The sequence below is a fragment of the Oncorhynchus nerka genome, linkage group LG2 (genome assembly GCF_034236695.1).
Source record: "Oncorhynchus nerka isolate Pitt River linkage group LG2, Oner_Uvic_2.0, whole genome shotgun sequence".
NCBI classification, from domain to species: domain Eukaryota; kingdom Metazoa; phylum Chordata; class Actinopteri; order Salmoniformes; family Salmonidae; genus Oncorhynchus; species Oncorhynchus nerka.
The window spans coordinates 9,275,778-9,292,587 of NC_088397.1; the positions used below are offsets into that span (position 1 = coordinate 9,275,778).

Below are 16,810 nucleotides of genomic sequence, written 5' to 3' on the forward strand. Positions count from 1 at the left end.
TAGTGGAGAGGAGGACAGAGATGTAAGGCTCAACGATAAGGTGGGGAAGAGACGAGAGAGACAGGAAAACCAGGATAGACAGAGAAAGACAGATGGGATCATTGGAAGACCAGTCAAGACACTGAACAACAGTTGAGAAGACAGGCAGCCAGTTAACAGAGAGGATACAGAGAGAAAAGACAGAGCCAGGATAGACAGAGAGAAGCCAGATAGACAGAGAAAGACAGAGCCAGGACAGAGAGAGAAAGACAGAGCCAGGATAGAGAGAGAAAGACAGAACCAGGATAGACAGAGATAGGACAAAGAAAGACAGAGCCAGATAGACAGAGAAAAAGACAGAGCCAGGACAGAGAGAGAAAGAGGACAGAGCCAGACAGAGCCAGGAGACAGAGAAAAAGACAGACAGGATAGACAGAGAAAAACAGGACCAGACAGAGAAAGACAGAGCCAGGATAGAGAGAGAAAGACAGAGAGAGGACAGAGAGAAAGATAGACAGGAAAGAAAGACAGAGAAAGACAGAGCCAGGACAGAGAGAGAAAGACAGAGCCAGGACAGAGAGAGAAAGACAGAGCCAGGACAGAGACAGAAAGACAGAGCCAGAATAGACAGAGAAAGACAGAACCAGGATAGACAGAGAAAAACAGAACCAGGACAGAGAGAGAAAGACAGAGCCAGGACAGAGAGAGAAAGACAGAGCCAGGATAGACAGAGAAAAACAGAGCCAGGACAGAGAGAGAAAGACAGAGCCAGGACAGAGAGAGAAAGACAGAGCCAGGACAGAGAGAGAAAGACAGAGCCAGGATAGACAGAGAAAGACAGAGCCAGGACAGAGAGAGAAAGACAGAGCCAGGATAGACAGAGAAAGACAGAACCAGGATAGAGAGAGAAAGACAGAGCCAGGATAGACAGAGAAAGACAGAGCCAGGACAGAGAGAGAAAGACAGAGCCAGGACAGAGAGAGAAAGACAGAGCCAGGATAGAGAGAGAAAGACAGAACCAGGACAGACAGAGAAAGACAGAACCAGGACAGAGAGAGAAAGACAGAGCCAGGATAGAGAGAGAAAGACCAGGATAGAGAAAGACAGAGCCAGGACAGAGAAAAGACAGAACCAGGACAGAGAGAGAAAGACAGAGCCAGGACAGAGAGAGAAAGACAGAGCCAGGACAGACAGAGAAAGACAGAGCCAGGACAGACAGAGAAAGACAGAGCCAGGACAGACAGAGAAAGACAGAGCCAGGACAGACAGAGAAAGACAGAGAAAGACAGAGCCAGGACAGAGAGAGAAAGACAGAGCCAGGATAGAGAGAGAAAGACAGAACCAGGATAGACAGAGAAAGACAGAACCAGGACAGAGAGAGAAAGACAGTGGCTGTGTCTGAATGCCCATACCTGCATTCTAAATAACAAACATTTTGGGTACATGAAAACAGAACCTTTATAGTATATGACATTTAAATAATGTAGTATAGTTTAAATGCCAGGATGTTATACTCATTTTGGTTTTTCATCCAGAATTCCCTGCACACTATTACCGAAAATAATCCTCTTTCCAGACACGTGTTTCACAGCAGCTGATAATCAGATAAATTGATGCGTTGTACCAAAATGAAGGGATGGTGGGAATCAACACAGATGACATCATCATCAGTGTGGATGAGCCTAGTATGTTGACATTTGTTGATTACTGCATTAGATTTGACTACACAGTACATTCTAAATAGTACGCAGTATGATTGCTACACAGTATGTCGTTTTAGTAAGTAGTAGACCAGACAGATTTCAGACAGAAGAGATGGGAAATGATCTTCATCTCACAAGGTAACTGAGCAGAACAGCTTCTGGAGGACTGGGGTGAGGAACACTGCTGTCCTACAGGGTTAGGGGTTATGGGTTATGGATAGGGGTTATGGTTAGGGGTTAGAGGATATGGTTAGGGGTTATGGATAGAGGTTATGGTTAGGGGTTATGGATTAGGGGTTATGGAAAGGGGTTATGGATTCGGGGTTATGGATAGGGGTTATGGTTAGGGGTTATGGATTAGGGGTTATGGAAAGGGGTTATGGATTAGGGGTTATGGATAGGGGTTATGGTTAGGGGTTATGGATTAGGGTTATGGAAAGGGGTTATGGATTAGGGGTTATGGATAGGGGTTATGGTTAGGGGTTATGGATAGGGGTTAGGGGTTATGGATAGGAGTTATGGTTAGGAGTTATGGTTAGGGGTTATGGTTAGGGGTTATGGATAGGGGTTATGGATAGGGGTTATGGATAGGGGTTATGGATGAGGTGTTATGGATTAGGGGTTATGGATTAGGGGTTATGGGTTATGGGTTAGGGGTTAGGTGTTATGGATAGGGGTTATGGATTAGGGGTTATGGATAGGGGTTATGGATTAGGAGTTAGGGGTTATTGATTAGGGGTTATGGATTAGGGGTTAGGGGTTATGGATTAGGGGTTATGGGTTATGGATAGGGGTTAGGGGTTATGGGTTAGGGGTTATGGATAGGGGTTGGGGTTATGGTTAGGGTTATGGTTAGGGGTTATGGATAGGGGTTGGGGTTATGGATAGGGGTTATGGTTAAGGGTTATGGATAGGGGTTATGGATGAGGTGTTATGGATTAGGGGTTATGGATTAGGGGTTATGGGTTATGGATAGGGGTTATGGGTTAGGGGTTAGGGTTAGGGTTATGAGTTATGGATAGGGGTTAGGGGTTGTGGTTAGGGGTTATAGATAGGGGTTATGGTTAGGGGTTATGGATAGGGTTGGGGTTATGGTTAGGGTTATGGGTTATGGATAGGGGTTATGGTTAGGGTTATGGATAGGGGTTGGGGTTATGGATAGGGGTTATGGTTAAGGGTTATTGATAGGGGTTATGGATTAGGGGTTATGGTTAGGAGTTATGGTTAGGGGTTATGGATAGGGGTTATGGATATGGGTTATGGATAGGGGTTATGGATAGGGGTTATGGATGAGGTGTTATGGATAGGGGAGCCTGGATTAGGCGTTATGGATTAGGGGTTATGGGTTATGGATAGGGGTTATGGGTTATGGATTATGGGTTATGGAAAGGGGTTATGGATTAGGGGTTATGGATAGGGTTATGGTTAGGGTTATGGATTAGGGTTATGGGTTATGGATAGGGGTTATGGGTTATGGATAGGGGTTATGGATAGGGGTTATGGATTAGGGGTTATGGAAAGGGGTTATGGATTAGGGGTTATGGATTAGGGGTTATGGATTAGGGGTTATGGGTTATGGATAAGGGTTATGGATTAGGGGTTATGGAAAGGGGTTATGGATTAGGGGTTATGGATTAGGGGTTATGGATTAGGGGTTATGGGTTATGGATAGGGGTTATGGGTTAGGGGTTATGGATAGGGGTTATGGATTAGGGGTTAGGGATTAGGATTAGGGGTTATGGGTTATGGATAGGGGTTATAGTTAGGGGTTATGGATAGGGGTTGGGGTTATGGTTATGGGTTATGGATAGGGGTTATGGTTAGGGGTTATGGATAGGGGTTGGGGTTATGGATAGGGGTTATGGTTAGGGGTTATGGATAGGGGTTATGGATTAGAGGTTATGGTTAGGGGTTATGGGTTAGGAGTTATGGAAAGGGGTTATGGATTAGGGCTTATGGATAGGGGTTATGGTTAGGGGTTATGGTTAGGGGTTATGGATTAGAGGTTATGGTTAGGGGTTATGGATTAGGGGTTATGGAAAGGGGTTATGGATTAGGGGTTATGGATAGGGGTTATGGTTAGGGGTTATGGATTAGGGGTTATGGAAAGGGGTTATGGATTAGGGGTTATGGTTAGGGGTTATGGTTAGGGGTTATGGATTAGGGGTTATGGATTAGGGGTTATGGATAGGGGTTATGGATTAGGGGTTATGGATTATGGGTTATGGATAGGGGTTATGGGTTATGGATAGGAGTTATGGTTAGGAGTTATGGTTAGGGTTATGGTTAGGGGTTATGGATAGGGGTTATGGATAGGGGTTATGGATTAGGGGTTATGGATAGGGGTTATGGATAGGGGTTATGGATAGGGGTTATGGATGAGGTGTTATGGATTAGGGGTTATGGATTAGGGGTTATGGATTAGGGGTTATGGGTTATGGATAGGGGTTATGGGTTAGGAGTTATGGATAGGGGTTATGGTTAGGGGTTATGGATAGGGGTTATGGATAGGGGTTATGGATTAGGGGTTATGGAAAGGGGTTATGGATTAGGGGTGATGGTTAGGGGTTATGGATTAGGGGTTATGGATTAGAGGTTATGGTTAGGGGTTATGGATTAGGGGTTATGGATAGGGGTTATGGTTAGGGGTTATGGATAGGGGTTATGGGTAGGGGTTATGGTTAGGGTTATGGTTAGGGGTTATGGATTAGAGGTTATGGTTAAGGGTTATGGATTAGGGGTTATGGAAAGGGGTTATGGTTAGGGGTTATGGAAAGGGGTTATGGATTAGGGGTTATGGATTAGGGGTTATGGATAGGGGTTATGGATTAGGGGTTATGGATTATGGATAGGGGTTATGGGTTATGGATAGGGGTTATGGGTTATGGATAGGAGTTATGGTTAGGAGTTATGGTTAGGGGTTATGGTTAGGGGTTATGGATAGGGGTTATGGATAGGGGTTATGGCTATGGGTTATGGATAGGGGTTATGGATAGGGGTTATGGATGAGGTGCTATGGATGAGGTGTTATGGATTAGGGGTTATGGATTAGGGGTTATGTATTAGGGATTATGGGTTATGGATAGGGGTTAGGGGTTATGGATAGGGGTTATGGATTAGGGGTTATGGTTAGGAGTTATGGTTAGGGGTTATGGTTAGGGGTTATGGGTAGGGGTAATGGTTAGGGGTTACGGGTAGAGGTTATGGTTAGGGGTTAGGGGTAATGGTTAGGGGTTAGGGTTACGGGTTACGGGTAGAGGTTATGGTTAGGGGTTACGGGTAGAGGTTATGGTTAGGGGTTACGGGTAGGGGTTATGGTTAGGGGTTACGGGTAGGAGTTACGGGTAGGGGTAACGGGTAGGGGTTACGGGTAGGGTTTACGGGTAGGGATAAGGGGTAGGGGTTAGGGGTTACGGGTAGGGGTTATGGTTAGGGGTTACGGGTAGGATAACGGGTAGGGGTTACGGGTAGGGGTTACGGGTAGGGGTTATGGTTAGGGGTTACGGGTATGGGTTAGGGGTTACGGGTAGGGGTTAGGGATTAGGGGTTATGGGTAGGGGTTAAGGGTTAGGGGTAGGGAATATACGGGTAGGGGTTACGGGTAGGGGTTATGGTTAGGGGTTACGGGTTAGGGGTAGGGGTTAAGGGTTAGGTGTAGGGCATATACAGGTAGGGGTTCGGGGTAGGGGTTAAGGGTTACGGGTATGGGGTTACGGGTAGGGGTTAAGGGTTACGGGTAGGGGTTAAGGGTTACGTGTAGGGGTTAGGGGTAGGGGTTAAGGGTTACGGGTAGGAATTACGGGTAGGGGTTAAGGGTTAAGGGTTACGGGTAGGGGTAGGGGTTAAGGGTTACGGGTAGGGGTTACGGGTAGGGGTTAAGGGTTACGGGTAGGGGTTAGGGGTAGGGGTTAAGGGTTACGGGTAGGGGTTATGGGTAGGGGTTAAGGGTTACGGGTAGGGGTTATGGGTAGGGGTCAGAGATAGAAGGGCTTACTTAGGAGGGATGATGATGGAAGCTCCTTGGGGCAAGGAGAAATGATGGGCCTCCTTCCCTACGATGGAGGCATGGTAGAACATCGTTCTGGAGGACGGGCTCTTCAGACGCACCTGGAGCACACACACACACACACACACACACACACACACACACACACACACACACACACACACACACACACACACACACAGGCTGTAAGACAGGGTTACCCAGAGCTAGTGCTGTGTGATGGAGAGAGAGAGAGACCTGCCTGCTTGGTGAAGGTGTGGTGCAGGCTGCCAGACAGGGTTACCCAGAGCTAGTGCTGTGTGATGGAGAGAGAGAGAGACCTGCCTGCTTGGTGAAGGTGTGGTGCAGGCTGCCAGACAGGGTTACCCAGAGCTAGTGCTGTGTGATGGAGAGAGAGAGAGACCTGCCTGCTTGGTGAAGGTGTGGTGCAGGCTGCCAGACAGGGTTACCCAGAGCTAGTGCTGTGTGATGGAGAGAGAGACCTGCCTGCTTGGTGAAGGTGTGGTGTAGGCTGCCAGACAGGGTTACCCAGAGCTAGTGCTGTGTGATGGAGAGAGAGAGAGACCTGCCTGCTTGGTGAAGGTGTGGTGTAGGCTGCCAGACAGGGTTACCCAGAGCTAGTGCTGTGTGATGGAGAGAGAGAGACCTGCCTGCTTGGTGAAGGTGTGGTGTAGGCTGCCAGACAGGGTTACCCAGAGCTAGTGCTGTGTGATGGAGAGAGAGAGATCTGCCTGCTTGGTGAAGGTGTGGTGCAGGCTGCCAGACAGGGTTACCCAGAGCTAGTGCTGTGTGATGGAGAGAGAGACCTGCCTGCTTGGTGAAGGTGTGGTGCAGGCTGCCAGACAGGGTTACCCAGAGCTAGTGCTGTGTGATGGAGAGAGAGAGACCTGCCTGCTTGGTGAAGGTGTGGTGCAGGCTGCCAGACAGGGTTACCCAGAGCTAGTGCTGTGTGATGGAGAGAGAGAGACCTGCCTGCTTGGTGAAGGTGTGGTGCAGGCTGCCAGACAGGGTTACCCAGGGCTAGTGCTGTGTGATGGAGAGAGAGAGACCTGCCTGCTTGGTGAAGGTGTGGTGCAGGCTGCCAGACAGGGTTACCCAGAGCTAGTGCTGTGTGATGGAGAGAGAGACCTGCCTGCTTGGTGAAGGTGTGGTGCAGGCTGCCAGACAGGGTTACCCAGGGCTAGTGCTGTGTGATGGAGAGAGAGAGACCTGCCTGCTTGGTGAAGGTGTGGTGCAGGCTGCCAGACAGGGTTACCCAGAGCTAGTGCTGTGTGATGGAGAGAGAAACCTGCCTGCTTGGTGAAGGTGTGGTGCAGGCTGCCAGACAGAGTGATGGTTCTCCTGGGAAGGTACTGGGGCAGCGTTTCATAAAGGTAAACACACAGCATCAACATCAGAACAGGGTTAGAGTCTGACAGCTCTGTGGGCTGGATGTCTATGTCCAGGCAGAGCAGTGTGAAGGCCTGGCTGAGGATGATACTGTTGTGGAGGTTCTGTTCCAGACGGCTGATGCTGGTGTACATCCTCTGGAGATGACTGGGGATCTGAGGGACCGGAGAGACCAGAGGGGGGGGGGGGGCAGTCAACACTGGGCCAGTTTCCCAGACACAGATTAAGCATTATCTGCTACCACAGTCAGACGAATCAAAACCAGTCGAGTTTAGATGAGTCTAGATTAACTGACAATTTCCCACAGAGTAGACGAGGACAAGAGTTGACCAGGAATAGAAGGAGAGAACACAGTATCATCACTCTGTACCCGGTACCCCCTGTATATAGCCTCCACATTGACTCTGTACTGGTTCCCTCTGTATATAGCCTCCACATTGACTCTGTACCGGTACCCCCTGAATATAGCCTCCACATTGACTCTGTACCGGTACCCCCTGTATATAGCCTCCACATTGACTCTGTACCGGTACCCCCTGTATATAGCCTCCACATTGACTCTGTACTGGTACCCCCTGAATATAGCCTCCACATTGACTCTGTACCGGTACCCCCTGTATATAGCCTCCACATTGACTCTGTACCAGTACCCCCTGAATATAGCCTCCACATTGACTCTGTACCGGTACCCCCTGTAAATAGCCTCCACATTGACTCTGTACCAGTACCCCCTGTATATAGCCTCCACATTGACTCTGTACTGGTACCCTCTGTAAATAGCCTCCACATTGACTCTGTACCAGTACCCCCTGTATATAGCCTCCACATTGACTCTGTACTGGTACCCCTGTATATAGCCTCCACATTGACTCTGTACCAGTACCCTCTGTAAATAGCCTCCACATTGACTCTGTACCGGTACCCTCTGTAAATAGCCTCCACATTGACTCTGTACCGGTACCTCCTGTATATAGCCTCCACATTGACTCTGTACCAGTACCCTCTGTAAATAGCCTCCACATTGACTCTGTACCAGTACCCCTGTAAATAGCCTCCACATTGACTCTGTACCGGTACCCCCTGTATATAGCCTCCACATTGACTCTGTACCGGTACCCTCTGTAAATAGCCTCCACATTGACTCTGTACTGGTACCCCTGTATATAGCCTCCACATTGACTCTGTACCGGTACCCCTGTATATAGCCTCCACATTGACTCTGTACCGGTACCCCTGTATATAGCCTCCACATTGACTCTGTACCAGTACCCCTGTATATAGCCTCCACATTGACTCTGTACCGATACCCCTGTAAATAGCCTCCACATTGACTCTGTACCAGTACCCCTGTATATAGCCTCCACATTGACTCTGTACCGGTACCCTCTGTAAATAGCCTCCACATTGACTCTGTACCAGTACCCTCTGTATATAGCCTCCACATTGACTCTGTACCGGTACCCCCTGTATATAGCCTCCACATTGACTCTGTACCGGTACCCCCTGTATATAGCCTCCACATTGACTCTGTACCGGTACCCCCTGTATATAGCCTCCACATTGACTCTGTACCGGTACCCCCTGTATATAGCCTCCACATTGACTCTGTACCGGTACCCCTGTATATAGCCTCCACATTGACTCTGTACCGGTACCCCCTGTAAATAGCCTCCACATTGACTCTGTACCAGTACCCCCTGTATATAGCCTCCACATTGACTCTGTACCGGTACCCCCTGTAAATAGCCTCCACATTGACTCTGTACCGGTACCCCCTGTATATAGCCTCCACATTGACTCTGTACCAGTACCCTCTGTAAATAGCCTCCACATTGACTCTGTACCACACCCTCTGTAAATAGCCTCCACATTGACTCTGTACCGGTACCCCCTGTATATAGCCTCCACATTGACTCTGTACCAGTACCCCCTGTAAATAGCCTCCACATTGACTCTGTACCAGTACCCCCTGTAAATAGCCTCCACATTGACTCTGTACCAGTACCCCTGTAAATAGCCTCCACATTGACTCTGTACCGGTACCCTCTGTAAATAGCCTCCACATTGACTCTGTACCAGTACCCCTGTAAATAGCCTCCACATTGACTCTGTACCGTACCCCCTGTAAATAGCCTCCACATTGACTCTGTACCAGTACCCCCTGTAAATAGCCTCCACATTGACTCTGTACCAGGTACCCCTGTAAATAGCCTCCACATTGACTCTGTACCGGTACCCCCTGTAAATAGCCTCCACATTGACTCTGTACCGGTACCCCCTGTAAATAGCCTCCACATTGACTCTGTACCGGTACCCCTGTAAATAGCCTCCACATTGACTCTGTACCAGTACCCCTGTAAATAGCCCCACATTGACTCTGTACCGGTACCCCCTGTATATAGCCTCCACATTGACTCTGTACCAGTACCCCCTGTATATAGCCTCCACATTGACTCTGTACCGGTACCCTCTGTAAATAGCCTCCACATTGACTCTGTACCGGTACCCTCTGTAAATAGCCTCCACATTGACTCTGTACCGGTACCCCCTGTAAATAGCCTCCACATTGACTCTGTACCGGTACCCTCTGTAAATAGCCTCCACATTGACTCTGTACCGGTACCCCTGTAAATAGCCTCCACATTGACTCTGTACCAGTACCCCTGTAAATAGCCTCCACATTGACTCTGTACCGGTACCCCCTGTAAATAGCCTCCACATTGACTCTGTACCAGTACCCTCTGTAAATAGCCTCCACATTGACTCTGTACCGGTACCCCCTGTAAATAGCCTCCACATTGACTCTGTACCAGTACCCCCTGTAAATAGCCTCCACATTGACTCTGTACCGGTACCCCCTGTAAATAGCCTCCACATTGACTCTGTACCAGTACCCTCTGTAAATAGCCTCCACATTGACTCTGTACCAGTACCCCCTGTAAATAGCCTCCACATTGACTCTGTACCGGTACCCCCTGTAAATAGCCTCCACATTGACTCTGTACCGGTACCCCCTGTAAATAGCCTCCACATTGACTCTGTACCAGTACCCTCTGTAAATAGCCTCCACATTGACTCTGTACCGGTACCCCCTGTAAATAGCCTCCACATTGACTCTGTACCAGTACCCCTGTAAATAGCCTCCACATTGACTCTGTACCAGTACCCCCTGTAAATAGCCTCCACATTGACTCTGTACCAGTACCCTCTGTAAATAGCCTCGCTTGTCATTTTACTGTCGCTGTTTAAGTTTGTGTAACTTTTATTTTCTATTTTCTATTTTTTACTTGACACTTATTTCTTAATTTTTTCTTAAATCTTCTTAAAGCATCGTTGGTTATTGTTGTATTCAGAGCATGTGACAAGTAACATTTGATTTGATTTAATTCGATTTTTTAACACAGGCCCGTACCAGAAAGGGACAGTAGGCAGCCAGCACAGCAGCCAGAACCAGGCCGTCTGCCAGGTCCAGGTCAAAGTTCACCACCCAGCGGGCTGATGGGACGTCTCCTGGTTAAAGAGCAGAATATAGGTAACAGAAGAGTTATGGATGTCTCTTTGGATCTGTCTCTGTCTCTACCTCTGTTAATCTCTGTCTCTACTTCTCTGTCTCTACCTCTCTGTCTCTACCTCTCTGTCTCTACCTCTCTGTCTCTACCTCCCTGTCTCTACCTCTCTGTCTCTACCTCTCTGTCTCTACCTCCCTGTCTCTACCTCCCTGTCTCTACCTCCCTGTCTCTACCTCTCTGTCTCTACCTCTCTGTCTCTACCTCTCTGTCTCTACCTCTCTGTCTCTACCTCTCTGTCTCTCTCTCTCTGTCTCTACCTCCCTGTCTCTACCTCCCTGTCTCTACCTCTCTGTCTCTACTTCTCTGTCTCTACCTCTCTGTCTCTACCTCTCTCTCTCTACCTCTCTGTCTCTCCCTCTCTGTCTCTCCCTCTCTGTCTCTACCTCTCTGTCTCTACCTCTCTGTCTCTCTCTCTCTGTCTCTACCTCCCTGTCTCTACCTCCCTGTCTCTACCTCTCTGTCTCTACCTCTCTGTCTCTACCTCTCTGTCTCTACCTCTCTCTCTCTACCTCTCTGTCTCTACCTCCCTGTCTCTACCTCCCTGTCTCTACCTCACTCTCTCTACCTCTCTGTCTCTATCTCTCTGTCTCTACCTCTCTGTCTCTACCTCTCTGTCTCTACCTCTCTGTCTCTACCTCTCTGTCTCTACCTCACTCTCTCTACCTCACTCTCTCTACCTCACTCTCTCTACCTCTCTGTCTCTACATCTCTGTCTCTACCTCTCTGTCTCTATCTCTCTGTCTCTATCTCTCTGTCTCTACCTCCCTGTCTCTACCTGCCTGTCTCTACCTGCCTGTCTCTACCTCCCTGTCTCTACCTCTCTGTCTCTACTTCTCTGTCTCTACCTCACTCTCTCCACCTCACTCTCTACCTCTCTGTCTCTACCTCTCTGTCTCTACCTCTCTGTCTCTACCTCTCTGTCTCTACCTCACTCTCTCTACCTCACTATCTCTACCTCTCTGTCTCTATATCTCTGTCTCTACCTCTCTGTCTCTACCTCTCTGTCTCTACCTCTCTCTCTCTGTCTCTACCTCTCTGTCTCTACCTCTCTGTCTCTACCTCTCTGTCTCTACATCTCTGTCTCTACTTCTCTGTCTCTACTTCTCTGTCTCTACCTCTCTGTCTCTACCTCTATGTCTCTACCTCTATGTCTCTACCTCTCTGTCTCTACCTCTCTGTCTCTATCTCTCTGTCTCTACCTCTCTGTCTCTACCTGCCTGTCTCTACCTCCCTGTCTCTACCTCTCTGTCTCTACCTCCCTGTCTCTACCTCCCTGTCTCTACCTCCCTGTCTCTACCTCTCTGTCTCTACCTCCCTGTGTCTCTCTCTCTGTCTCTACCTCTCTGTCTCTACCTCTCTGTCTCTATCTCTGTCTCTACCTCTCTGTCTCTACCTGCCTGTCTCTACCTGCCTGTCTCTACCTCTCTCTCTCTGTATCTACCTCTCTCTCTGTCTCTACCTCTCTGTCTCTACCTCTCTGTCTCTACCTCTCTGTCTTTACCTCTCTGTCTCTACCTCTCTGTCTCTACCTCTCTGTCTTTACCTCTCTGTCTCTACCTCTCTGTCTCTACCTCCCTGTCTCTACCTCCCTGTCTCTACCTCTCTGTCTCTACCTCCCTGTCTCTACCTCTCTGTCTCTACCTCTCTGTCTCTACCTCTCTGTCTTTACCTCTCTGTCTCTACCTCTCTGTCTCTACCTCCCTGTCTCTCCCTCAACACCCCCCTCCTACCTGTAGAGGTGAGTGGGCTCCAGACGGTAGTCCTCATGCTGTGGTAGTGCAGGTTGAGCCAGGTGAGTAGCCTCCTCTCCCAGGTGGAGTAGACGTTAGAGGTCAGGGGCTTTGGGTCTATCCTGGGGACCTGCTGCTCCATGCTGCCACTGTCACAGCTCTGGAGGCCCAGGGACAAGGGACCCTCTGTCACCCGCGGCAGGACTAGCACCTGGGGAGGAGGGGACAGACAGACAGACACAGATACATTTCTCAGACTGCTGATCAGGACACAGAGGGAGAGAGAGAGAGAAAGAGATATAGAGAGAGAGACGGAGAGAGAGACAGAGAGAGATTTGTGACCTGTTGCCACTGGGCAACCAGTGAAGAACAAACACCATTGTAAATACAACCATATTTATGCTTATTTATTTTCCCTTGTGTACTTTAACCATTTGTACATTGTTACAACACTGTATGTATATATATATAATATGACATTTGTCTTTATTGTTTTGAAACTTCTGTATGTGTAATGTTTACTGTTCATGTTTTTTGTTTATTTCACTTTTGTATATTATCTACCTCACTTGCTTTGGCAATGTTAACACATGTTTCCCATGCCAATAACGCCCATTGAATTGAATTGAATTGAGAGAGAGAGAGAGAGAGAGAGAGAGAGAGAGAGAGAGAGAGAGAGAGAGAGAGAGAGAGAGAGAGAGAGAGAGAGAGATTAGAGAGAGAGAGAGAGAGAGAGAGATTAGAGAGAGACAGAGAGAGAGAGAGAGAAGAGAGAGAGAGAGAGAGAGAGAGAGATTAGAGAGAGACAGAGAGAGAGAGAGAGATTAGAGAGAGACAGAGAGAGAGAGAGAGAGATTAGAGAGAGACAGAGAGAGAGAGAGCAAGAGAGAGATCACAGCAGCAAGATGTGTGACCTGTTGCCACAAGAGTCACTTTATATATAATCTACCTCACTTGCTTTGGCAATGTTAACACATGTTTCCCATGCCAATAAAGCCCTTGAATTGAATTGAATTGAGAGAGAGAGAGATAGAAAGACTACACTCTCGTGCCTTGTAGGTCTGCAGTAGAACATCCATCCAGGCCCTTTTACTGAGGGATTCAAAGACCTTGCTGCTGTAGTCCATCCCCCTCTGATCACACTGGGACTGGGCCTGTAGAGAGCTCCAGTGGCTGAACTCCTGGGAGTCTAACAGGTACTCAGGTCTGATGTGGGACAGACAGGCTCCCTGCCTCCTGAAGATCACAACACAGTGAGTAGGCCGGTGAGGGTGTGTGCCTGCGTGTGTACGTGTGTATGTGTGTATGTGTGTACGTGTGTATGTGTGTACGTGTGTACGTGTGTACGTGTGTATGTGTGTATGTGTGTACGTGTGTATGTGTATACGTGTGTACGTGTGTATGTGTGTACGTGTGTATGTGTGTACGTGTGTACGTGTGTATGTGTGTACGTGTGTATGTGTGTATGTGTGTACGTGTGTATGTGTGTACGTGTGTATGTGTGTATGTGTGTACGTGTGTATGTGTGTACGTGTGTATGTGTGTATGTGTGTATGTGTATACGTGTGTACGTGTGTATGTGTATACGTGTGTACGTGTGTACGTGTGTACGTGTGTACACGGAGGCCCGGCGGAGTTGTCCGTGTATGAGTGATTAAGTGTCTGTGTGGTACCTGAGGAAGGCCAGCAGCACTGTGTTCCAGTGGAGCAGCTGCTGCACGCGCTCAGTGAGGTTGCAGGGCAACGATTGGTTGGTGCTCACACCAGGAAGTGTCTGTCCGCTCAGGTGACGCAGCATGTCGTAGATGGTCCGTGTGTCTTTACCTTGACTCATAAGGTACGAGTTCCTCCACTCACTAGAGCTGGAGTCTACTGTCTGGACTCTACATACCACCCTGGGAGAGATAGATAGAGAGGACAGAGGAGAGAGAGAGAGAGAGAGGGGAGGGAGGGAGGGGGGGAGAGAGAGAGAGGGGAGGGGAGGGAGGGAGAAAGAGAGAGAGACAGAGAGGGGAGGGAGAAAGAGAGAGAGAGAGACAGAGAGGGGAGGGAGAAAGAGAGGGGAGGGAGAAAGAAGAGAGGGAGAGGGAGAGAGAGAGAGAGAGAGAGAGAGAGAGAGAGAGAGAGAAGAGAGAGAGAGAGAGAGAGGGAGGGAGGGAGAGAGAGAGAGGAGGGAGAAAGAGAGAGAGGGGAGGGAGAAAGAGAGAGAGAGAGAGAGAGAGAGAGAGAGAGAGAGAGAGAGAGAGAGAGGGGAGGGAGGGAGGGAGGAAAGAGAGAGAGAGGGGAGGGGAGGGAGGGAGAAAGAGAGAGAGAGAGAGAGGAGAGACTAATAATAACATAACGTAATGAAAACATAAAGTAAAAATATGTGATACCAGTCCATCTACCTACTGAGAGAGCGTGGTAGAGAGATGAGGTTTACCTACTGAGAGAGCGTGGTAGAGAGATGAGGTTTACCTACTGAGAGAGCGTTGTAGAGAGATGAGGTTTACCTTCTGAGAGAGCGTGGTAGAGAGATGAGGTTACCTTCTGAGAGAGCGTGGTAGAGAGATGAGGTTTACCTTCTGAGAGAGCGTGGTAGAGAGATGAGGTTTACACTCTGAGAGAGCGTGGTAGAGAGATGAGGTTTACCTTCTGAGAGAGCGTGGTAGAGAGATGAGGTTTACCTTCTGAGAGAGCGTGGTAGAGAGATGAGGTTTACCTTCTGAGAGAGCGTGGTAGAGAGATGAGGTTTACCTTCTGAGAGAGCGTGGTCGAGAGATGAGGTTTACCTTCTGAGAGAGCGTGGTAGAGAGATGAGGTTTACCTTCTGAGACAGCGTGGTAGAAATTGAGGTTACCTTCTGAGAGAGCGTGGTAGAGAGATGAGGTTTACCTTCTGAGAGAGCGTGGTAGAGAGATGAGGTTTACCTTCTGAGAGAGCGTGGTAGAGAGATGAGGTTTACCTTCTGAGAGAGCGTGGTAGATGAGACCTGAGGTTTGACCTTCTGAGAGAGCGTGGTCGAGAGATGAGGTTTACCTTCTGAGAGAGCGTGGTAGAGAGATGAGGTTTACCTTCTGAGAGAGCGTGGTAGAAATTGAGGTTACCTTCTGAGAGAGCGTGGTAGAGAGATGAGGTTTACCTTCTGAGAGAGCGTGGTAGAGAGATGAGGTTACCTTCTGAGAGAGCGTGGTAGAGAGATGAGGTTTACCTTCTGAGAGAGCGTGGTAGAGAGATGAGGTTTACCTTCTGAGAGAGCGTGGTAGAGAGATGAGGTTTACCTTCTGAGAGAGCGTGGTAGAGAGATGAGGTTTACCTACTGAGAGAGTGTGGTAGAGAGATGAGGTTTACCTTCTGAGAGAGCGTGGTAGAGAGATGAGGTTTACCTACTGAGAGAGCGTGGTAGAGAGATGAGGTTACCTTCTGAGAGAGCGTGGTAGAGAGATGAGGTTTACCTTCTGAGAGAGCGTGGTAGAGAGATGAGGTTTACCTTCTGAGAGAGCGTGGTAGAGAGATGAGGTTTACCTTCTGAGAGAGTGTGGTAGAGAGATGAGGTTTACCTTCTGAGAGAGTGTGGTAGAGAGATGAGGTTTACCTTCTGAGAGAGTGTGGTAGAGAGATGAGGTTTACCTTCTGAGAGAGTGTGGTAGAGAAATGAGGTTTATCTTCTGAGAGAGTGTGGTAGAGAAATGAGGTTTATCTTCTGAGAGAGATGAGGTTTACCTTCTGAGAGAGTGTGGTAGAGAGATGAGGTTTACCTTCTGAGAGAGCGTGGTAGAGAGATGAGGTTTACCTTCTGAGAGAGCGTGGTAGAGAGATGGGGTTTGGTCCACGGGGCCAGCCAAACTGACTGAACCACTTCTGTACGGCCTGCAAGCAATCAACCAATCAACCAATCACATTTAGCTATACAGCCTTTGTTCTATCAGCAGTTGTCCCAGAGTGAGTTACCAGTTGTTACCTGCAGGATGCTGTGGTAGTACAACCCCTCCTCTGAGTCCTGCCCTGGAAACACTGGTATACCCTGCTGCTGCCACTGCTGCTGGTCAGTCACACCATCCGTCTCTCTCTCACCCTCTGTCTCCTTCTGGGGCCAGTCCTCCTTCCCTCCAAGTCCTGCACTCCCAGTCCTACTCCTGCTGTCTCCAGAGTCTGAAGGCAGGTCAATATGTTTGATTCAGCTTGGAATGGGCACTTTGGGGTTATTATTTGTGGATTGTGGTAGTGGTACCTTTGTAGGGGGAAAACCAAGCTAAGGCCCAGTACTTCACCGTACTTCACATACTGTATTTGACCAGGTCTGGTGTGTAGCAGTGTAGCTGTAGAGGTGTGTCTCACCAGAGGTGGAGTGATTACTGGTGGAGGAGAGGAAAGCAAAGGAGGAGGAGGAGGAAGTGTAGCGAGACAGAGGGCTGGGGGAGTAGCAAGGCTGTAGCACCGCCTTCCCTGTCATCT

General features: G+C 48.7%; 1 protein-coding gene across 1 annotated transcript in view; it reads right to left on the reverse strand.

Annotated features, from left to right (window-relative positions):
* Positions 1-16,810, reverse strand: part of LOC115122014 (cilia- and flagella-associated protein 47-like) — a 105,922-nt gene that overhangs the window by 43,270 nt on the left and 45,842 nt on the right. Inside the window, 9 exon segments of the mRNA XM_065020564.1 lie at positions 5,677-5,789; positions 6,981-7,232; positions 10,490-10,587; positions 12,377-12,587; positions 13,429-13,612; positions 14,050-14,271; positions 16,149-16,225; positions 16,317-16,507; positions 16,694-16,810. The exon segment at positions 16,694-16,810 is cut by the window's right edge and continues 39 nt beyond it. Of these exon segments, the coding sequence (XP_064876636.1) occupies positions 5,677-5,789; positions 6,981-7,232; positions 10,490-10,587; positions 12,377-12,587; positions 13,429-13,612; positions 14,050-14,271; positions 16,149-16,225; positions 16,317-16,507; positions 16,694-16,810 (1,465 nt within the window).